The 23,763-nt window shown below is 41.1% G+C and overlaps 1 protein-coding gene across 5 annotated transcripts in view; it reads right to left on the reverse strand.

Moving 5' to 3' along the window:
- TAF4B (TATA-box binding protein associated factor 4b) overlaps positions 1 to 23,763 on the reverse strand; it is a 76,547-nt gene that overhangs the window by 31,818 nt on the left and 20,966 nt on the right. For 4 of the 5 annotated variants that reach the window (XR_012040917.1, XM_072852590.1, XM_072852588.1 and 1 more), the window contains 9 exons: positions 22,035 to 22,202; positions 21,806 to 21,928; positions 19,519 to 19,608; positions 15,404 to 15,982; positions 10,146 to 10,281; positions 9,451 to 9,556; positions 3,842 to 4,011; positions 3,596 to 3,676; positions 952 to 1,082 (listed from right to left, as the gene is read on the reverse strand). Coding sequence is in view for 4 of the 5 variants with exons in the window: in XM_072852590.1 (XP_072708691.1) it covers positions 952 to 1,082; positions 3,596 to 3,676; positions 3,842 to 4,011; positions 9,451 to 9,556; positions 10,146 to 10,281; positions 15,404 to 15,982; positions 19,519 to 19,608; positions 21,806 to 21,928; positions 22,035 to 22,202 (1,584 nt within the window). In the remaining variant the exon portion in view is untranslated. The remainder of the gene's footprint in view (positions 1 to 951; positions 1,083 to 3,595; positions 3,677 to 3,841; positions 4,012 to 9,450; positions 9,557 to 10,145; positions 10,282 to 15,403; positions 15,983 to 19,518; positions 19,609 to 21,805; positions 21,929 to 22,034; positions 22,203 to 23,763) is intronic. The other variant, XM_072852589.1, reaches the window with a different exon arrangement.

Consider the following 23,763-nt stretch of genomic DNA (forward strand, 5'->3'; position numbering starts at 1 on the left):
CACTATAAATACTCTGAAGTTTCCAAATAGTTCCTGCTCTTTACTATTGCTTCTCCAGTGCTTAAAAGCCTGTAAAAAGTGTTCAGTACAAAAATAACTCCTACCCCATCAGTTAGTTGCTCTTGCTAAATATCATTAAGTATAAAGTTCCTGTAAAAAAAAAAAAAACAACCAACCAACCAACCAAGAACTTAAGAGTTGACAGATACCTCTGCATCTAACTTACAATTTTTTTCTAAAACAGCTTGATACTGAAAAAACTAAGGACTAGTATCTTATTATTGAACGACCAAAAAAGCCTGAAAGAGCTATTTTGGCCACTAGTAAGTTATTGCTTCCCATTTGTACCATACAAGCATCTTAAGGGATACTGGCTCACTGGAACCCAATATTAAATTATAACCCATTTATATTGAATGAAGCTAATACAAGAGGGAGGGGAGGGAATCTTAAGTAGCACTGGCGGGAAAAAAGTTCCGGAAACTTTAAGATCAAAGGGGTCTCTGCCTTCACACGGAGCACTTTCTAAAAATAAAATACTCAATTCAGTTTCCCAAGGCTTTTTACTGAGCCAATACTGCAGTTCCACCAACAGTAAATGCATAAAGCAAACACAAGCCCCTAAATCAACCTGACCACCAAGAGCATTCAAAAATAGCTTTACATTTACCATCCAAGATAGATTTTTGTATAACACCCACCACTTCTATGGAAGAGGAGAAACGCATGCATTTACTCTTATGCTGGGTTTTAAGAGCACCTATCCAACAAGTCGAATGGAAAATGTAAGGAATAGTTAGAGGCTATAAGCAGTTAAAACAAAACCAGCCTTCGGTAGATACTGAAAATGCACATATTGTATATGATGCGCCTCTACTCGGAAGAGGTTTACCTTCAAGGCTGCAAAGCAGGAAAACTTTGGTGCAAAACTTGCTTAATGATTTCCTTTACCTTGTGGGTTGATACTCTGTGCTGAGCAATTACAGTTAGTTTTTCTAGGAGCCCTCGTAATCTCTCCTGTGTAGCGTGGGAGATCAAGTTCACAACATCAGAGTTAAGTTCCATAATGTCATGCCTTTTACCTGTGGAAGCAGAGAAAATCCATTACGTGTTTTAGTAGTAGCTGATAATTGAAATAATTAGCACAGCAGGTATTCTGTTCCCCCTGGAAGTCATACCCATTATGAATAAAGGTTTGGAGATTATGATTTTCCTGGTAAAGTCACAACTTCAAAGATCTTAGACATTACATTAATAAAACTTAGCCTGGAGCTTCAGAAAATATAGACATTGTTTCACTTAGCCTCCAGAACCACTCTCCTTGCAAGGTCATTTATAGGACAAAGTTAATAAGAACACAAATCAAGCTTCATGTTCAGGGAGGGGGAGAAGCGGTAGCTGTAGAAATTAGTGCCATATTCTGTTAATTCCAGTAATTAAAAAAAAATAGAGAATTACATTTTGCCCTGCTTGACACCGTGCTTGTTAACAACTCATGACATTTATTCGATGAGCGGGGATGGTTTTTGCAGTGCACTCCAGGCACACAGGACCCTCTCACCTGCCTCAACCGACCGGCACAGGGCAGGCAGACCCAACCATCCCACGGCAGCAGCTCAGACAACACAGATCAAGTGCAGCCAGGGTCATCATGCCATCACCTTCAACCTTTTCTCTCGGGCTGCCACTGCCTCTCTGCGTTTCAGCAGCTGTGACCAAGGCTGGCGACAGCTCCAGGCAAAGCTGTCCCAGCCCCGTGCCCAGAGCTGGGCATCACCTCCGCAACCTTCCGGCGGCTGCAGGCTGCCAACGGAGAAGCCTGCCTGTGGCTGACACCATTGATCACTGAATGCAACTCCATCAAGACACCTGGACGGCAGCAACTTTTCCCTGGTAGGCATGGCAGGCAGCAGTTTCACACGCTTCGTACGCCGTACCCGTCAGAAGCGCTTTTCCTTGCCCCTCACTGCATTTACAGCGGCTGTAATACTTTATGATGCAATATACAGCACACCTTCAAAACCCATTTCAGTATTTATTGCCAAGTGGAGTGTTAAGAATGGATAAACAGTACACTGTAAAAAAACTAATCACCTATTTCATTTGCCTTTGCTACTCTAACTGAAAATGAATAACAATCTCGCAAGACTAGGAGAATCTGCAATGCTTTCCTAGATACGATCAAAGTGTTCCCACTGTTTGGTCTCGGCCAGTAAGCATTGGCCTGTACCTTAGCTGAGTGCAAAGCTCATTTTGCTCAAGCACCTTTCAACACTTCCTCAGCAGTTTCCCACTATACGATCAGAATACTGAAATGTCAACTTGAAGACAAAACAAAATTCCCCCAAACCTCAAGACCTCCCTCCACACACACACACACTTCCTAAACCAAAGAGGGCTTGGTTCAAGAGCTGAAGCATTCATTTTCTGAATTGCTGTACTCGCTGACAGTATTCCTTTCCTTGCAATCAAAACACTTTTCATTTACAACATGACATTATTATTAATGTGGAACAACTACCATACCAGCCATGAAACAGCCAGGCTTGTATTTTCCATCTTTCGATGAATTGTCTTCACACCTCAAACCAGACAATTATTCTACAAGTACTTTCTCTTTATGTTTTTGTAGAGCTCTCTATTTTTCCTTATATCTAGTTCCCATGGATGACTGGTTAACCCCCTACTGAATTTTGAGAAAAGCTTCTAGGCCCCAGTTTCAATGTGTCTTTTCCCTTTTCCACTAGTAGCACAGCACTTACTTCACTCAACTATGCCCAATACAGCTCAGATGGCACATCTGGTTAACTAGTGTGGGATGTATTGAGGTAGCAGACAGCATTTGCAGGTTACATGCTCGTCACAGGCTAGCTGCTTAGGTTTGGACTAAGAACAAGCTGCACGTAGAAAGACTTTGTGATCATGTAGTTAAACCGCTGTGACTGAATAATGACTGCATGTATGAACTGCAGGCTTTCCTGAATGCTCAGCTGTAAAACTCACTGTTCCAGTATGGCAAGCTACCAGGCAGAGAGCAGGAGCAAGGAGTTGAGCAACATTCATCCAGTTTGCTGTAGACAGCAGTGGTAGCAATCAGTGTGGTGTTATACAAATGCATGCTCCCTGCTCTGACATAATACAACATTGCTAAGCAACAGTTATTATTTTGCCCAGAAACTAACAGCTGAGATGATACATATACTAAATACTTCCTATTACAGTTTAGTCTCAGCCATTCAACATATATTCCACAGTATTATTCACTGATACAAACAGCTTTAACATCTCTTTAACATAAAATTAATGAAAGATTTTTCCATAGAGGGAATCATAAACAAAGGTCTGCCCTGTGCATACCCGCAGTTTGAAACTTCCTCCTAATCACATGGGCAGGATCTGTAATGTTGGTCAATAGAGTACACATATCTGAAACAGGCTGAAGAATGCAAAAGCTGTTAGGAAAGTCAGTGTAATGCATCAAGTTAGGAGCTGCAGAAATAGAAAAGCATGCTTAAGTGTTTGATTTGACACTACCATCTATATGGTTATTATGTGTTCCATTAACTTTAAAGTAATAAAGTTGCTCAGTTCTCACATGTAAAAGTGGCACCAATTTCTTTTTTCTGGTTGTGCTTCAGACTATTTCCATGCAAAAAACTTAGAGAACAGTTGTTTCCTAGAAAGGGAAGTAAAAACTCAGTGCAGTTTGGTAGAAACACATAAATTGAGACAGCAGATTTTAATAGTTCCAGCTCCTTCTTCAAAGATTGGAGGCTGGCTGATGAAACAGGCAAGGAAATACTGCATCCATACATATCTGTTATATATGCTTTGTTCTCACCTATGTTCAAGATCTTCTTCTGAAGTGCTTCTGAGGAGAGAAAAGGTTCATCTGCACAAGAGCGGACCACTGTACCAACGAGCTCAGAGTTTGTTGCCAAAATGCATGCATTCTCCTCATTAAGATTGACCCCAGCCATACAAGTCACATCATTTATGTCATCTTCATCTCTAATAAAGAGAAAACCAACATTTTATGCTTCTTTCAGAATGGATACACAGGAAAAGCCTCTTGACTATCAACAAACAGCCACATTCACTTATCTTGGAGGCTACCCCTATACAATAGATGTTTAGCGTGGGCGTGGACAGGGACAGACTGCTCCTAAAAGCTTTCACACTTCAGTGAAGTGCCTCAAACATTAGTTTGACTAATGCTTCAGTTGCTAGGCGTGCAAATCTTTTACATGAAACTGAAATTTTGAGCAAGCTCGGAAAACAAGGACTGAGGTAAACCTGGATTAAAAGTCCCCACAAGCCCCCCACCCTGCACCACTGCTCTTACAGCCTGAAATTTGTTCTAAAATTTTAATTCACCAGGTAGAACCAAGTGTTGAATACTGACTCACTGAACTTATAAACAAGCCTATTTTCTGAGATGCCTATCCTATGAACTGAAGCTTACAGCACAAGTGTATTAGCACAAACCTGATCTTCACTTTTGTTTTAGTGAGTTCCCTTAAAAAACAAGATACAAACGCTCCTTGTCAGTAGTACACATAACCAACCAGACCTTGCCCTTTGAATCAGTCCTACCATACAGTACTCGTGTACGTAGCAAGGAGGATGCTATGCTTCTGAAGAACAGCGGCAGACCTCTAGTTCTTAACATCCCTCCGTTAGCTGGATTCTGCTGTAGCAGCTTTGGTCTACATGTTCAAAATAAAAACTCAAGCCTGGCATACTTAGGGCTAACTTAACTAAGACTAGTTATAATCACAGCAAAGCTCATGTTAAGCAAAAAGCCTGTGTGCCTCAGCTCTTTTATTTTTAAAAAAGGTCATTTCAGTTAAAATACTGAATGAATTTTATATATGGGAAAAGCTTTTGCAAGACTTTAGCAATGAAAATACCCAAGTTATTTTCAATTAAGTTTAAATCATCAAAAGAAAGCCTTTTTTGCTTTACAAAGTGACAAAGGCCCTAATGGTGGCTTCAAGGGTCTAGAACCAGAACACAAGTCGGCATTATTAATACAGACAGATGGAAGCACTCAATCTGCAGGTCTTCTGATTTGGAAAACAAAAGAAAGCAAAAACCAAAACCACACACACACACCCCTCCTGAAAAGTATTCACTGGCAAGGTTTGATAAAGTTCATCTTCAGAAGATACTGTGTGGCCTACTTAACTCTTGAACAAGGGGTTAGTCAGAAACTTGCCGTTCCTAGGTGAAATGGGATCTCTTGGAGGCTTTCTTGTGACTGGCAACAGGTAGAAGCTGAAGTTATTAGAACGTGGATTAGGTTTGAGCAATACTCAAAAGACAAGAAAGCATTGGGATTTTTTCTTAAACTATAGATGCGTTTTCTCCTTTGGGCTTCAACAGGTTTCTATGGTGCAAGTCTTCTCCCACAAACTTCTAGAGAGAAGCCTGGCTAGGAAAGGAGTCCAGCCTTCCCCTACTCCTCCTGCTGTTCGTTTGTGTGCCCTCGTGGCTAGGAGTTTCTGCGTGATTTGTTCAGGGAAAAGGATACCCAACATAGTCTCAAACCAGCTTCATTCATTAAGTCTAACTAGACATAGCTTCCTGACTAGACTTGTGCCCCAAATCCATCGTGCTAAGAAAAGCATTAAACCCTAGGATTGTCAGAATGGTTAAGTGACCACAGTTATGATTCAAGCTGAAGTCACCGCTGCCAGAACAGCTTCCCTCCTCCTACCCCTTCACAACCAGCAACTGAGCAGTTCCAAGCATATACTCATGCTCTATCAGCCTAACAGATACCCTGATCTTTCAAGAAGTGTGTAAATGAAGCTTTGCTGCATGCTAATTGAGTGCTAACTGATCTTCACAAGTACACTCCAGTTTCCTCTTCTTAGTGACCACTAGAGAGAAGTCTTTGGCAGAGACAAGAATCCCACCGAAGTGCAGTGACTGCCACGGATCTGCTGATAAAGGAGATTACAAAATCAGCACAACTAGCACCCAGAACATACACCACAAGCTATCAGAGCTGCAGATACTGGAATCTGACATTACCCCAAGGGAGCTGTTTATGGAATCCAAGTAAGGATGCTTGCACCTCAGGTACAACTGTATAGTACACAATTTCAGTAACCATTTTAGCATTTAATCTGGCCACAGACTCCAAATACTCAAGCAAGGAGGTGGTAAACTTCTATACTATACATCTATCCACCTTTCTACATACACAAGTTTCAATTCCCTAAAACCAGCCTTTATCAGGTTACTACTTTCTTTAATATTTCCATGCATACAGTCTCTCTTGTGAGTACACACATACAAGAACTTATATGCAAATAGACATGTCTACCTGTACTGTTTTTAAGGACTAGTTCTAACTTCTCCACTGTGGGATATAAGTTTGCATTAAGTCACCACGTTACTAGCCTTGATGAAAGATTAATTTGCACCTAGGAAAACACTGCTGGCCTTATTTTACTTAACCCAAAGAAAGTTTTGTTCAAACAAAACTCAATCATTTTAAGTAAGGTATCATGTACTTCAAGTAAGCTATAAAAATCATTCTACTAAAGTGATAAATTTAAAATATTCCAGAGTATACATGCAGACATTTCTGTTGGATATGGACTTGCTTTCATTATCAGCAATCTCTCCGTAAAGCCCCTCTTCTACACCACTTCCTTTAATGCTTTTTGCATTTGATCATGTCACACCCAGAAATCAAGAAGAAAAACTCTCCCAGCTGTTATAAGTCTCCAGTGATTTAAGCTTATCAGGACAAGGTGGAAAAACAGAACACAGAGTTCTGAGCATTACCCTGCATGAAGTCAGGTTTGACATTTCTACTGAATATTCCACTGGAAAACAAGCCCAAGCAAGGCAGATACACCGCACATCTATGAATTTCCCTGTATTGGCTGAAAAGTGAGTCTGTGGCACCCTCTGGTGTTTGACCAACGCACATGTCTTCTTCTGAACCCATCTTTTATTTACTCCATTTTATACAACAGTCAAAGGGATAACTAGAAAAGCATGCTTAACCCAAACCTCCGTGCACCATCACGGACAACTACTTGGGACAGAACAATTCCAGCGCAGCAGGAACGCCCAGCACTCCCCATCACTACGGGACAGGAGGAGCAGCTGCCCAGATGTTCTCCACTCTGCTGTCTCATTCCTCTTTGTCTGCTATTTGAGATTGCTGGTGCCTTCCAGACAAAACGCACGAGTCAGAGTTGTATGTGCTTTGGAGAACAACTCTATTAAATAGAACAGATGCAAAACAAATATTTGAAGATGCAAATACGTGTCTTATTTTTTCCAGGGTGCTCTAGCATATACTTTGCAGAAGTATGTAGAGCAGTTTAAAAAAATCTTGCTGCTTTTAAAACAGACTGCCCTTTACAATACATGCCATGGGGCAATCAAGTGCCAGCGATGCCCATACTTAGCTGAAATATTTTCTAGAAGGTTTTTTTTTAATTGGGGGGGGTGGGGGTGGGAATTGCCATTTTTTCTACTGCTCATCTCAAGCAACCCAAAACAGCCCATTAAAGAGCAGACAAGGTCAAATGGCAGCTTGTTAAGTACAGCTTAGTGAGTATTATGTTCTCAAATCCTAACCTAACCTAGTCACACAATGGCAGAGGGAGTCAGACTCAATGACATACTGCAATGAGAGACCACAGTTCGAAGTGTCACATGTACAATCACATCAATTACAAGACATGCTCTCTGCCCGTAACAAATCTCATCACAAAACCTGAAAGGGGGCCATAGTGCTTCTCTATGCCTCACACATGATCAGCAGTTGATGGATCACAGGTCACAAAGAATAGCTGTGCTGGGAATACTGAAAGTCAGGACAGAAAAGAGCAAACCACTTCATGGCTTACTGGGGAATATCTATTGCCCAGGACAGATTAACACTATGTGGTGCTAGACCTGCTCGGAGAACACACATACTTGACTGAGAGAAGCCAAAAGTTCAGATACACACTGCCCAGGTGCAGATCTATGAAGGTTCTCATATGTAGTTTTTAAAGTCAGCAAGTTTGGTTATAGCAGTGAATAGAAGAAGCACCAGGGGTGTATCCAAAGACATAAATTATTCAGAGACAAGAGACTTACTATAAAAATTTAAGGTGAGTTACGGAGATTTCAAATCTGAATTCTTATGGACTTAAGCTACTTTGAAAATCATAATCCAAAAGCAAGAACAGAAATCCATCTTGGATCACACTGTAAAAGGAGAGTTTTTCACACACTAAGAATTTAACAATTCAGGGAAGGAACTTCAAGAATTCAAACTTTTTCAAGATAGTTGATATATTCCAATTGGAAGATCACAGAAAAAAAATTGTTTCTGGTTTGGTTTTTTTTGTAGGAGTGAGTTTGTTTTTTAATTATCATATTTATGATGCAATTTTCTTTTTTTTAAAACATCACTACCCAAAATTACATCCCAAATTATCTTGTGAAGTATATTTCATAAGAGCTTGAGGCAGCTGAACAGAGCTATTGCTTTAACATCAGCTTTTCAAATTCTGGCTACCAATGTTTTAAATGTTCACTGTATACTGTATGTTACTGTAAACAACAACAGCTCTTCTCTCTCTGTATATCTGTGCACACAAAGCTGTAGCTTTCAAGAGATGAGAAGTCAACTGGTCAACAAGACAAAGGTGTCATATCTGCTTTTATCCCTGCAAGAGCAACTTCAAGCTTGCCTTAAAGTCATAATACCAATAATGCTTATGGCAGTCTGTACCTCTGTTCCAACATTACATTTCAGATCTACAAAAATAATTTCTGCTTTTGAAAAGTTAATCAGTTACCAGGACTAGATTACAAGAGTGCTTAAAGCTTTTAAAGGCCTAGAGAATATGCCAGAAGCCATAATTAGAGGTCTAGTCAAAGACTTTCACCTCTACATACAGGAACAACAAAGAATAAGAGGAGCTAATACAAGATTCCAAAATACAGCACAGAGCTTTAGACAGGTTACCAGCTAGTCCAAACAACAGTTCAATGCTATCCAGCCGTCTGTAAAAAACAGAGCTTATATCTGCTTTAATCCTACAGAGAGCTTTTAATACAAGGTAATTTTGCTTTAGATTAGTTCATAGTACTCATAGGATGGAGATCAATATGCCTCCTCTACAAGTGAAAAACCTGATACAAACTGATGCACACTGTTTATAATTACACTCTTGTGATAGCATGATGAAAATCCAACCTCATCAGGACAGTTTTCTTATATTAAGAATCATTAACATCTGCTATGAGGTCAAAATTTTTAGATTCCCCCTTGCCCATTAGTATTATAACATGAAAACCACCTATCATAAACAAGTTTCCAAAGAAAGCTGCTTTTATTTGGGCTCTATTCCCACCTCTATACTTGCTGTCTGTTCCTTTTGTTCCTTCCTATAGTAAGCTTCTGATATTGTTTATTTTTACCTGAAGGATGTTGCTCCATTCTCTTTTATTTTAGCTTTCTGAACAGGAGATGCTTGAAGCGACAGAATTTTATTTCCTGGCAGGGTAATTTGTTTCAGAATGGAACCTAAAACAAAACAAAGAACATGCCATAGTAAAAAGCAAAATGCTAAGACAACTGTTTAATCAGTTCATACTTCTAGCAAAGGCTACTGCAGACTCAATAACAACTAATTACGTCCTTTTGAAAACCAGACACTCTAGAGTCTTACATTCTACATGTTCTGTATGACCAAAAACCCTACACACTCTCAGCAAACATCCTCCTCTGTGCTGACCAGTGAAAGGTTTTAGTGAAAACTGGCTGGCTGAGACAAACTCACATTATGCATCAACCTGGACCAGCTGAAGGAAAAAGCAAAGTCTCATGAAATTACTCTCAAAAGCATCACGGTTTAAAGGAATTTCACTGCAAGGAGCTTACTTGCAGTATTTTAACAAGTACAAATGTTTGATTGACATGCTTTTAACAGGTGCCAGAAGTAGACATGGCACTGAGTTTCTCATCAGAACTCCAAGCAGACAGTAAAGATGTTCAACTTAACACACAGAGCCGGTTGCTCCCGATAGACAACTACCTTCTTACATTCCTGCAATCTACCAACAGCTGGCACTTATTTTTATACCTCAGCAGTCCTCTCCCTTCTCCACTTTACCTGCAGGAAACTGGCTAGTTTGAACAAGTGTATTCAGCGGCATCCTTTTCTCAGCAGATGTCTGTTGGGTCAGCGTTGAGGGTTGCGGGAGTGTGGATACTTGCTTTACAATGGTTCCTGATGGTTGCTGGACTACCTGGAAGTAGAATATCCAATATCAAGAGTGAGAAGAGCTAAGCATACAGAGAAGCAAATAGTATAAACATGGTCATTCAGCCAGAAGTGCCGCTGGGAATGCATGCCTGTCTAGCCTTCAGTTTAAAGCAAACAGCATGCTCAGAAAAACCTCACTTTTTTTTTTTATTTCATGACAAGAAATCTTAACAACTGGTGGTGCGCTTTAAGCTCCAGCTCATTCAGTGAGCTCTAACAGACACTTCACCCCTACTCTCTATTGATAACCATATTAGACAAGTTTCACTGAGTATTACATGATCCATTACACTAAGAGGCTTTCCTCTCCGTAAGTCTTGCTTAACAGACTAACAATTGAATACTGAGTCTGCCTGCCAATAAGTTCAAAAGGGTAGGTATCACATACACCTAGTTAAAAAGAGAGAACACCAAAACAGTTAGAAATCTTGCATGAAATCCTTTTCCTGTCAAGAATTAAGAGTACACACTATAAAGTTACTAATGCATTTTTAGAGCTGCAACATCAATTGTAATTCAAGATGTTGCATTTCAAGGTGTTAAGTAAAAGTACACTGAACACATCAGTTAGCGGGAACATGAAGTACCAACTAGTAACACCTATAGCAAGTAGAGCCTCTACACAAAAACATCAGTACAGTGCTGAAGGGTAAAAAGGAAGGGGGTTGATAGTTTTGTTTAAAGAGGCTCTTGAAAGAAACAAAACCAGACAGCAGGATGTCATCACAACACAGACCTACAGGCACAGCCCAAAAATACTAATTCTTCCTCTTCAGGGGCAGCTATTAAAATGCAAGAAAATAATAAAATTGCAGCATCCCTAAAAGCCTCATTGCTAAGCCTCCTAGCTAGCAGAATGTGGGCTGCAGCTTTTGATACATCCTTTGGAAAAGTTCTTGATTACAAGTAACAGAAAGATGTGCTTTTACCAAAGCACAAAATTATCAACATCTTCAGACTGAATCCTATTTTTTCAGCAGCAAAAATCTAATACAAAAGAATCTTCAGGGTCAAGAAACCACTTTTTCTCCTCTACATTTTTTATTCTAACTTCAGAAAGTCTAAAGAGTGCTTGTACAGCAACACTGCACAAGTTTAATAAAGAATTGACATGTATTATACTTGAGAAACTAGGCTGTCTCCTTCTGTCATCTAACTTCAGATTTATCAGTAAACATCACCAGCATAAGCATCACACATTCACAAAAAGAGGTACTTTGTGTATAAAATAGTTAAGATACACCCCCCCCATCCCCATATTAATAGCATCATGGTTTGGCATAGCAGCGGTAACGTAGAATAACTGATCTGAAGGTGGTGTCTGAAAAGCAGACAACGAATAGACAGTTCTTGAGAAGAAACATAAGATCCATAAGAGGAAAGAACCTCAGGAGTACAGGGACAGACTGTAGCCAGAGTCAAGGCTCACACATGCAGTGCTTCCTCCTGAAATAGTATCGACACTAACATTTGCTTCTATGTGTTTTTACCAAAGCGCAGTTTGATCTTTCTGAAAGATCCAGCTTCCATACGCTGGAAGTTGCAAATAACATTAACAGCATTATTTATGTGTTCAGATCATTATCAAGCCACCAACCAGCTTGGACAAACTACTCACAGGCTCCACCAGCACTCATGCTGACATGCACCTAGAGATCCTCCCCACCACCAGCAAGAATGATGCTTCATCTTCAGCATGCAAAACACTGAAACAGCACAGGAGGAAACATAGACATTCAAGATGAAGGTGCGGCAGACAGAAAGAAGAGAGATAGGCAGTGTTAAATCAATAGACTAGGTGAAGATTGGGCAGTAAGTCAAGTAACCGAGGAGACTAGATCAACGAGAAACAGAAAGGATGTGCTGGCAGTAAGGCTGATTTTGTGTTTGCTATTCTAGCTGCTAGACTAACAAAAACTGGAAGTCCTTGGGACTTGCAACAGAACAGGGCAACAATCCTAGAAATTTCAACAAGGATCTAATGCCAGAAAAACATATTAAAAAAATAGATAATATCTGTAAGAAAGAGTTTTGCCTCCTTTCTTCAGGTTAGCAGCAAGAAGTAATAAAGAAAAGGGACTGTTCCTTTGTGCCCCATCAAGTAGGTTGACAGAGACATCAGAATCAAAAGCACTAACACTCTTAAGTAAAAAAATGCAATGCAACACCCAGCTGATAGCATAGGAACAGCCGCCTCTGAGAGACTTTGGTTAGCTTTACTTGAACATGTTTTACATTCATAACGCAAAGTTCGGAGATCACTGGAGAGATGGTAAGGTATCATCACACACTACAAGCAGTATTGCTTCATGAAGGAAGCCTCACCAGCTGAATGCAAAAGCATATATCCAGGACAAAAAACTCTTGAAAAACAACAGAGGAGATTCTCTGCTCAAGAAAGCTCAGCTCTGAGGGGACTTGATGCTAACAACAATTCACTAAGAACAAGTGGTTGAAATAGCACAAGCACTTCACCCCTTGCTTCAACCGCTAGCAACGTCCAGGGAGCAGGTCTCACTAGTAACAGCAGGCACTACACCATAAAACTCCTGCTCTTTATGCTTAACATGAAGCTGTAGTCTCACAGCAGCTTTCTCACTACTGGAAGCCAGTGGCTGGTAATGTACATTTTCATTTATTGTGCTTTAACAAGAGACAAAGCAATACTACAGCAAGACAAGCCTTCTTTCCAAGATACAACTTCTGTGTAGGGCAATGAGCTTAAATGAGGCTGTGTTAAGAAAATCACCAGGAGGGAACCCTTTCCTATGTGCAACTCACAGCACAGATGTGTGATCAACCCCAACAGCACCCCTGAAGAACAGGTCCCTCGGTGTCCACCATACAAACCCAGAGTTTCGATAATCACGCCACAGAAGAGGCAGTTACGTGTTGCATGACTCCAGTCACAATTTTGATATTAAAATACTGCAGTGCTGCATTCTTAAGCACCATTAATGTTACATCGGAGCTGGCACATGAAACTTCGCTTTACATTCCTCCAGCACAAGAGACCTAAATTAGAAATGGGCAAGCAGAGGGAGTATGGCATCAGACAACCCTGAGGGCTGGAAAGGGAAAGAAATTGCTGGCAGCATTGTATGGACAGATTTGCACAGCTGGCACGTGCTTCCTTTCAGCTGGCAGCAGGACCCTTCTGTTTAGGGAAGGGAAGTCCAGATTTGTTTTCTTGTGGGAAGCAACAGACCCTCTGTCCTTTCAAGGAAATACACCAGGGAAGACCTAGAAGATGCAGCCACTTCTACTAACTTGCTCTTTGTGCTAATAGGTTGCCTGAACAAACACCAAGCTCCTGATATGGCTAAGCTGCAAAGTGGTCAACTCAGCCCTTCAACTACATCCAAGACCAAAATTAAACAGGTATTTTGAAGAGCAAGTATTTTAATCACTGTGCCTGGGATCTACCCAAATGAGGATAAAAACACGTTTTGTATGCAATTCAATGCTTGCAAGGCACTGCGAAGAAAAGCAATTGCAATAGGCTGCCACACTGCAGTAGTGGAGGAGGCAGAAGTCATTTCTTGAGTTCACCAATATCATATTCAAGAAGCGTTTTGACTCCCCAGCATAGAGTTAAGCTTCCTCGTCTATTTGTACAGATGGTCAACCTTTCCCCTGGATTACATGGCTTGCTGTGTAGCCAACAAACTGCTCTCCAGCCCTTGTACAACCTAAGAAGCCCTCATTTTCTTCTGGCTAGAATTTCAAATTTAGTCCTCAAAGACAGCAAGGGTACCAACTCCTTTTCCAATTTGGCTTTAGCTACTACTATCGAAGACTGTTAGTGCATATGCTTGATAACTGTCTGGTTTTCAAACAAATCCACTCATAAAAAGGACCCCCCATCCCCTCCATATAGCTGAGTGCTTTGTTCTTTTTTAGCAAGTCTGAAAAGGTGAAAAGCTGGTAGCATAAGCTCTTTATTTAGAATGCAGGATTCTTGTATTACATCCACCTTATGCACTTTGAAAAGAAGAAAACTAAAAAAGCAAAACATTTTAGGGGTCTGAATACTGTTAAATCAAGTATACACAATAAACAAACTACAAAGGAAATTCACACACTAGATGCCCTACTATACCTGTGGAAAGTAAATCTAGCTTCATAGAAAGTCTAATGTTTTCCCCGCTTTTTAAGGAACAAATCTTTACAAGGAAGTCCTATTAGAGAATAGAGTTCTTTATCTGCCAAAGGGAGACTATTCTCTCAAAATAGTTGAGAACATTACCTGCAGGTAGACCAGTCTGACAGCAATACTACTTGGTATCTCAAACACCCATAAACCAAACCTAATGTACTTCACAACATTGCTCTTTTGGGTACCTGTGATCCACAGTTTGTTGTTATTTAACATTAACACTAGCAAGAAGTTAACCTGTGCCAAGAAAAAAATGTTAACACGTTGCTTTTGAGGGTCTTGTTTTAATAAGACATTTATTCCTCCTGGAATTTGTTAGCTAATGGGGCCTGATAGAAAAAGCTCACTTTTGGATGACTTCATAATTAACACGTCTTAGTAAACTTTCAGAACTCTGCTCTGAAAAGCTCCTTGAGCTAGTTTGTACATTTCAGTTAAGGTATCAGTGAACATCATCAAGCCACCTCTGCCTGCAGAGTATCCAGGGTAGGAACTACCAAGCTAGAGACTGGAATCTCTGGTGGCTAACTGAAGCACAGGACTAACAGGGCATCTAACAGTAATTAACATAAGCATCCCATCAGCAACTTCTGTTTCCGACACAAGCATTTCCTGCCTTTTCTTTCAGATGCCAACCTAGCCTAGTTGCATGCATTGCAGGGGTCAGAACTCATATTCCCTCATGTCTCAAGCTGGATGTTCAGTCTGGTGGAATGGTGGTCAGCACGTCTTGCAAGAGATGGAGCTTTCAGTTTGGCTTTAGATTCACCTTTTCAGCAAGGGCTCAATATCCCTAACTATGACAAAGATAACTGATTAACTCATGACAGACTAGCTTTGTACATTAAAAACCCCTGCTAAGATCCAAATTGGTATCCCCTTGACAAAATGGTAAGAGTGAAAGCAAAGAAGCCCAGTTACAGAGAAGCAGAGAAATTCATCTTACCAACTGTTTCACTTTAACCACCTGCTGAGCACCCACTGACTGTGCAACGGTGGAGTTTGGCTGTGAGATTTTAATACTGATTGGGGTTCCAATGACTGGTTTCAGAGGCTGGAGAGGGATTGTTGCTGAAGATGCCGCCGTAGAGATCAGCACTGGCTTTGCAGACTGGAGAGAGGATGTCGCTACTGCAGAGGTGAAGACTGGCTTGACAGTTTGGATAGCAGTCAGCCCTGATGTTGCTGTCGTTGTGGTGAGGACTGAAGCTGCAGGCCGAAGAGATGCCGTCACCACTGCAGAGGCAGGAACAGGCTTCACGGTCTGCATCGAAGCTGTCACCGACGCACTGACAAGGACTGGTTTTATAACCGGAGAGGCTGTGACTGTTACAGAGGCAGACACTGGTTTTATAACTGGAAGAGAAGTTGTTGCTACAGCTGAGGTTGCCACTGCTATCGAAGGAGTTGGTGCTGCAGAGGTACAAGTTGAAACAGCTTCTTGGGTTGGAGATGGCTGCTGCATACACTGCTGGATAAAGCTCTGAGCATTGGGCATTAGCTGCCGTAAGGCAAGCATGCTTTTCTAGAAGAAAAACAAAAAAACACTGGACGTAACATCAGCAGAGTCTTCCACAATACTGATACATTAGCAACTGAATCTTCTTCCTCATCTTCCAATTTAATTTTTTATGACACAATAAATTGCTTATTCCAAACAAGTTTTGCTAGAATTCAGGCACCCTTAAATTGATGACCATACTGCTCAGTGAAGACCACAAGCATCACCGACACAGGCTAAGCAAAGGTCAACAGTCACCACGGCTTCACTGCATGTAGCAAATCCCATCTATAGGGAAACTCACCCATAACGTTCTTTTGTTTAGATTTTTCCATTTGAAATTTGTGTTCTAGAAAAATACCATTTTAACTATTTTACTACCTCAAAAAATTTTGTTTTGCCAAAAACCCCTCCTATATTATAACAGCTGTGTTTATCCCATGGAGCCTGTCTGACAGAGAACTACAAATTCTCCAATAAAGTCAGAAACAAGCTCTGAAGATATGAGCACTTCTATACCAATACAGCTGTATCTACACTAGGGGGGGATACCACTTTAATAATGCCTGTATAGCCGCAGCAGCACAACTGAAGCCAGATAGTTCTCTGTAACAAGAGAACATTAGTAAAGGTACCTGGCAACATCTCATTTTTACTGCAGCTATGTTTGAGAAGGTTAATGGACAGAATAATCTTCAAGCCCCCTACAGATTTTTCTCCTTGACTATTTACAATCTGCTATGGCTCAGAACCAGGGGAAATCAGTTCTGCAGCTACCTGTATATTCTCACAAACCTTCCCTCCCACCCCCCAACAGTTTTTGAAGAGCAAGAGTCTCCAGCACAGTGCTGTTGCTCTGGGCTTCATGCAAAAGGAAGATGTTGTCTCACGTGCTAACATACCGAGTGAACAAATTGTTTGGACATCTAGACCTTCTGTGGCACACCTATCTTTAATGTTCACTTCCTTTTCTTTTAAAAGGCTGCTCAGCTTTCCTCATGCTCCTGATGCAATTTATTTACCAAAAGCATCCAGCACAGATGTGAAAACCAAGCAGGCTTTACAGCCAAAGTCACTGTACTTTTCCACCTATTGGAACAGACAAAACAAAACACATGCAACAACTTCATCAAAAACCTGCAGCTCAAAGATAAGAGACAACTCCAGAGAGTCCTCCCTAAAATTCCACTTCACTAGCTAAAAGTGAATTGGCAACAAGCTGTATCACATTTCTTTCCAGACTTGAGCTGCAAGCATTTCCCCCACAAACAAGGCCAGTACTGATGCTTGCAGCACCTTAGAGAAGTGCTCCTGAAGTGACCTTCCATTTGGCACTCAGTCCTGTCACAGCTGCTCAGAGTTACAGACCAGACCTAACTGGTGACTGTCAACTACACATCCTTAAGGTATTTCGGAAAAAAGCAATCAGGGTGCAAGAAGTTTTAAAGGATGGCTAACACTACAAAGTCAGCTAACTTTGATCATGACAATGTCTAAACAACATTTCTGAAGCCACAGTATTTCTTTGTTAATGATCTCTCCCTGTTGCATGCACCTTGTCAAGGATTATAGGGTATGGATACTGCCCAAAACAGAAAAGCCTAGATGATACCAGTGCTTGGCAGCATGCCGCAGGAGGAACGTGCAACAGCTCTCCTGTGATGGGTCAGGGTCTGACCGACACTGATGAACCCAACTTAACTCCTGTGGAACTGCCTCGAGGTCTGTGCACTGCAGCAGCTCTCCACATTGTGGGATTGCTTATTAACTCAGGCCGAGCACTTCTGCGAGTGCACAAGGACAGTGCTGTGCCTGAGCTAATAAACCCTTGGGGGACCCAAAGGGGTAGAAGCATTAGTAAGTGCTGCACAGCCACCCCTTGGCTCAGCTCCTCTGCATGAACAAGTCCAGGCCTGTCACCAGCTCTTGATGAGCTCTACCTGTGCCAGACTTAGGCTGGGTCTGCGTGGAGCTACTGAGGTTCACCTGCACTGTTTTGGGAACACTGCGTCTGAGCCGGCTCCACACACATGCAGACAACCCACATCCAGTGGGGTTCATCAGCCAGGGCCCTGCAGAAGGCAGCTACACTACTTCTGAAGCCAAACTTGTCTTGGCAGTTAGTAGAGCTCTGCTGAGACTTCGTGCAGCTCATAGGAAACCTCTGCCAGTCACACAGACCCTGCACTCACAGCCCGGTCCTTCTGCAGCCAGAGCTGCACTGGATGCAGGAAAGCCCGTATTCTGAGCTGTTTGTTTTTCTAGCTTTTGCATGGGCATTTAAGAAGCCTCCAGGGAATTAAACAGAGAATAAATACGAGAATTTTACATCATGCCCTGCAGAGATGACTGTAGTCTTCTGAACTCATGGCAAACTTGCTAGGAAAGCATTTAAAGGCTGCCACTGTAACAAAAATATTCATCCCACTTGAACAGATTAACACCAGCTATCTAAAGTAGTATCAACATTATCACATGCATTGTTATATGTGCTGTCAAATACTAAGGAAGAGGACAAACTCCAGAAAACCTCTGTCCCAGCTTTACCACTTAACTATTCTTCCTTGATTTTCTACTGTGCCTATAATGAATATCAAGGAAAAAAAGTACAGATCTGTCAAGCCTAAGAATACTGTGTATGTTGCAATTAAGTAAACGTAACCAAGTTTTCCATGTTTTCACTGGGATTTAATGCTTGCTGTACAACAAAGATGTTCATTTTATTTTATTAATACCATTCTACCATATGATCAAAAGTGTTAAGAGAGCATAGTTTAATTTATGTGATTATTTGCTTGAACGGAAGTAGAGTTGTCCTGGGTTATTTTTCCTAAACTGCAGTAGTCCTGTCAGACCCTTTCTGCAGAAGGGGGTGGGGGTTTTTTTCCTGCCTTCAGTTAAACACAAACCAGCAGACAGATGAACAGCTGTATGTAGATTCTTTGAGCTTAAATACTGCATAAGCTGTGCACAGCCATTGTTGTCAGTCTGCTGTATTAGAACTCAGAATAGCTACAGTTTTGATGAGAAAGTAAGAGGTCATCTTAGTATAGCTGCTCTATTGTAGATGCACCAGCTTCCAAAACATTAGTCTCCACTAACGACTAGAGGGTAATTACTCTCCAATTTAAGAACACAGCATAAATTACTCCTCTGAAATGCTCCCTCCCCACAAAAATTGTCTTTCCAAGAGCAACAGTCACACAGGGCTAGGTTAAGCACCATTTCCTCAACTGACCTGAGAAAAAAACCTATTTGAATGCTCTGCCTCTTTCCTTTTCTTTTCTGGTCGTCCTCTCTCCCCTCATTAAATAATGATATAATATATAGTAAGTAATATATATTATATAGGTGATGCACTGAGACAGGTTGCCCAGAGAGGTGGTGGATGCCCCATCCCTGGGAACATTCAAGGTCAGGTTGGACAGGGCTCTGAGCAACCTGATGCAGTTGAAGATGTCCCTGCTCTTGCAGGGGGGTTGGACTAGATGATCTTTAAAGGTCCCTTCCAACCCAAAGCATTCTATGATTCTATAATATATCCACAATCAGACACTTACCTTGAGAAAAGGAACTAAATACGGCTGTGGAGATGACTTGAGCTCTACATATAGCTTTTTTGTAAATTCTTCTGGTTCAATTTTTGCTTCCTAAGAGGAAAGTATAATTACAATGGTAAGTTATAACTATGAATGTGCCATATTTTTTCCCCAGACATATCAAAAATTCATGGAAATTTACATCACCATGGAATTGTTTAATTTCAGTACTCAAATACCTTTTTCCTCCTGTATTTTTAAACAAAAGGTTTTAGGATAGAATGATGTTGTAATTTAGGTATCGTATTATCAAATTAAATTACTTTCTTCAAGTACAGGCAGTTAACACACTTAAGGATACTTGTTCAAACACCCATTTACTGAAGTAAACCGATAGAAACAAGTTTACAAGTAGCACTGATCCTTTGAGTACCTCATTGTCATGCAGAGATATTTAAAATCCACTATGACTACTTTTTTCTATAGAGGTAGTTTATCTGCATAAAGATCAACTTAAAGAGCTGGGAGACAAAAGACAACTCAGTAGTTTTTGTAAGACAATTCTAGTGCAATGCATACATAGCATAATAAAGCAGAACACTTAACATCGTCTTTCAAAAGCAGGAGAAACGGAACACCAGAACATCACTCCTGCATACCACTACGGTAACAGTCCTCTGCCCTGCAGAGTAGTCTCCTTTCTTAATCCTTTCCACTCTGCCCCAACACAAACACCTGGCTCAAGGGCTTGGGAGGGTTAGGAAGCTGCAGCAGACTTCCGAGACCCCTCACTCACTACTTCAGTGCCACCACAACGGGGCTAAGGTGGTGGGCTGGGGCTAAGGTGGTGGGTAGCCCCAGACACTGCTGCCTTTTCTCACCCTCCCAAGTGAGACCCTGTCACAGAGTCACCAAGAGCACCCCCTCCTCCAAGAAAGCACAGACACACAAGGAAGAGGGACCCCAGCACCAATCTCTGTTTCTGCAGAGAAATTACTCCTCTCACCCATGTTCTCCTTTGGAACAACCGTTCCAAGGAGCTACGTGACCAGAGCAGGGGTTTTAAGGACTGTATATTCACAGACAAACAGAATTTACAGCAGCTCTCCTATTTAGTCATTTGATCTGCTGCCTGTTAGGTCTCACTGAGCTATGGATACACGTCACCGAGGTCTCGCTGATACAGATGCAGTGGTTTGGTACGCTACATCTCAATGCATACAAGGCGCTTGACACCCACTTCATGAGATGCTACCTTAAGGACTATTTTACTTCAGAGCTGCCGTTTACTCGTTTCCCTCATACATATGAAACATTAATTTATTTCACATTTAAATCATATACACTTACTGAATGGCAGAACAACAGCATTTTTTAAATACTACAAAAAGCAAACAAGTGCACAGTTAATAATGTATTAATGTCTGGTAACAACTGTTCTTAAAAAAAAAAAAAAGTACTGCAAACAAAAGAAGGAACAACTCTAGTATTTTCCTACAGAAGCAAGGTGTATAGTCCAGCAGAGACACAGAGGCAGAGGAATCAAATTTTTGCGAGGCTGCATCTTCAAACAATCTGCTCTCTGAAATTACACCTCTGTCTACACCATACTTTTCTAGACTGAAAAGTCCTTTGGTACCACTAGCAAAGCTGTCCCCCTCCACCAGCCCACAGCCTTCTGCTATGGTGGAACAACAAAACAGCAGCAGCGGTCAAACGCCAAGACAAGAAATGGCAGGAGAAATCGTTACCAAGAAAACCCAGCTGTGCTGGAGTACAGCATGAAGCAGCACGCGGAAGCCACCTGCAAGGAGGGAGAGAGGTTGGCAGCCACCACATTATTTTCTCCATCCCCTTGTCTAAAGACATAGATAATGTCATGCTTGTTCCACTGGAGCTTCAGTATCAACCTGTCAGTCAGTTCTGTCTTGGAGTAAAGCAGCAGTACGGACTTAGCACCACACTACAACCTCCACAGTAATACTCTTGCCATTGAGGACTCAAAACTACACTAACATGAAAAAAAGCAGCTCAGACCCAGAAGCTGCGTTAACACGATCAGCTCCTCCTGCTGTCAGTTACCTGTATGCTTAAAATGAAACAGGAATGTAAGGGGGAAAAAATACAGCATGGAATCCAGTTAAAATAAGAGTTATAATGCAAGACTTAAAGAGGGACAGATGTACTCAGCCACAAATCCAACACTTCAGCTGTTTAAAAAAAGACAGACAAGGAACAAAACTATGATGAAGCCAATGTCCAAAATGATACACAAATGATACAGACTTTGTTTAAAAGAAAGTCTCACCAATAGATTTTGCACCAGATTCTTCACATTCTGCCCCCTCTCAGGGGCTTGAGGTCCACTAGATGCCAGTTTTATTAGCGTAGCAAGAAAATTTTTGCATTTCTTCACATTCTCTAGCATCTCCTAGCATGGAAATAAAGAGAAGACTGTTAGATGTTGCATTGGCTCTCCAACCTCTGATGAATATAGAGAATGTTAATTTTTAATTAAAAACTTTTTTTTTCCTTACTGTAGAAGCACTGGTCTGTGCTACTGTTGTGCCCTCTGCTTTCACAGAGACTGCCTTTTGGGAGATAGCTTGTGCAGGTGGTCCTGTAACTGGAAGTTTTACAGGTGTTCCAGTACTCGAAGGCTTTACAGCAGTAACTGTAGTAACACTAGCTGTTGCAGCTGCTGGCTGAAAAGAAAAATTAACACTTTTTAACTGAAGACTAACGTGACAAACATACTGTATTCTGCTAGCATAGAAGGTAGCACCCTCCCTCCACACTACCATTTAAAACATAAATAAACAATTTTTATCTTTGTTTTTAAAGTTTGGATTCATTTGTTTTGAGAGGCTCTATTTAATACAGTAAGTGGCAGAACCCCCCCAGCCATAATTCTGTTTTTAAATCAAGGGCAGGGGGAAGAAATGACAAAAGCTCACCCAGGCGGAAGCACTGCCTGCAACTTCAAGTGAAGAGAGAAAGGTAAAGTTGCCTTGAAGAAACCAATATATTAACTTTGCCAGACTCCTACAGTCTAAGGCTAATGAGTTTTGGACAATGCTAAGCCAGGCGATACTACACTGAAGATAAATACGACCATAAGTGATTGTTTATCTTCCTTTCTTCCCCTGCAGCTCCTCTTCCAATTGCAATATCCCTTACTCTTCCTATCACACACACAGTAGGCAAAAGATGTTGTGTCCACTTTGGAAGGATGCATGTGCCAGAAGAAGCAGCCAGCTGAGCAAATGCACCTACCAAGTTCTTCCTGCCTTTTCCTTGTGGGCAGCAATTTGGATCTCTCTCTCCTCTGCCCAGACACAAACCCTCACAAAATTCAGTTATTCTGAAACCTCTTTTTAAAATCTCATTAGAATTTACCAACAGATTCAGAAGCTCCAGCAACAGGAGAGTAATGAAGGTTTAAGAAAAAATAAGAACACAATTGCCTCTCTCCTTTGCAAACCAGGCTAAACAGTAGTTTCCAGAGGAAAACCTACTAAATTGAAGTATTTCTACTTCAGATTTTAAAGAAGGAAAAAAACAAACAAAAACACTCACCAAAAAACCCCACACTCAAAAAACCCAACACAGTTGTTCTGATACAACAGAATACAATATGGGTAAAAGACTTTGCCTCTACAAAACCCACTACTTCCGATTTCTCAACTTGAAAACTAAAAAGCCAGATTGAACCTGCGGGTTACAGAAAAGCAAGAATTTCAGGTTAGCATTTGAAACCTGAAGCTGGGTGTCATTTTTCCTCCAAACCTCTCAAAAGAAAGGGAAAGTCCGATTTTGTAGGCCAAATTCTAGGTTCAGATCTGTGCAACACAATTGCTTTCACTGACTCTTAGCACATTTAAACACCACAGTTTATTCCAGCAATCACAAATTAATACTTGCTAACTGCATTAATCATAAGACAGTAGCAAAAGAGCCCAACTTACCCTACCATGGATAAAACAAAAACTAAAGAAGTTGGACAAACATCATGTAGAATATCAAAGGGCTTTTAAGTCTTTCAGGATAGGGAAAATTAGTGAGCAAATATTTAAAGCTAAAGCAAAACACTCACACTTTTGTTCTTTATTTATAATTTTTTTTTTCCAGGGTGGGTGTGTCCCCCCTCCCCCTCCCCAAGCTGCTGCCAGCTTGACATGAAAGAAGCAGGCAACTACCAGAAAGCTTTCCAGCTTAGGTTCCCACTGTTGGTAACACTTTAATAGCTCTCTGCAGGATCTTTGC

This window comes from Ciconia boyciana, chromosome 2, assembly GCF_034638445.1.
Source record: "Ciconia boyciana chromosome 2, ASM3463844v1, whole genome shotgun sequence".
Taxonomy (NCBI): Eukaryota; Metazoa; Chordata; class Aves; order Ciconiiformes; family Ciconiidae; genus Ciconia; species Ciconia boyciana.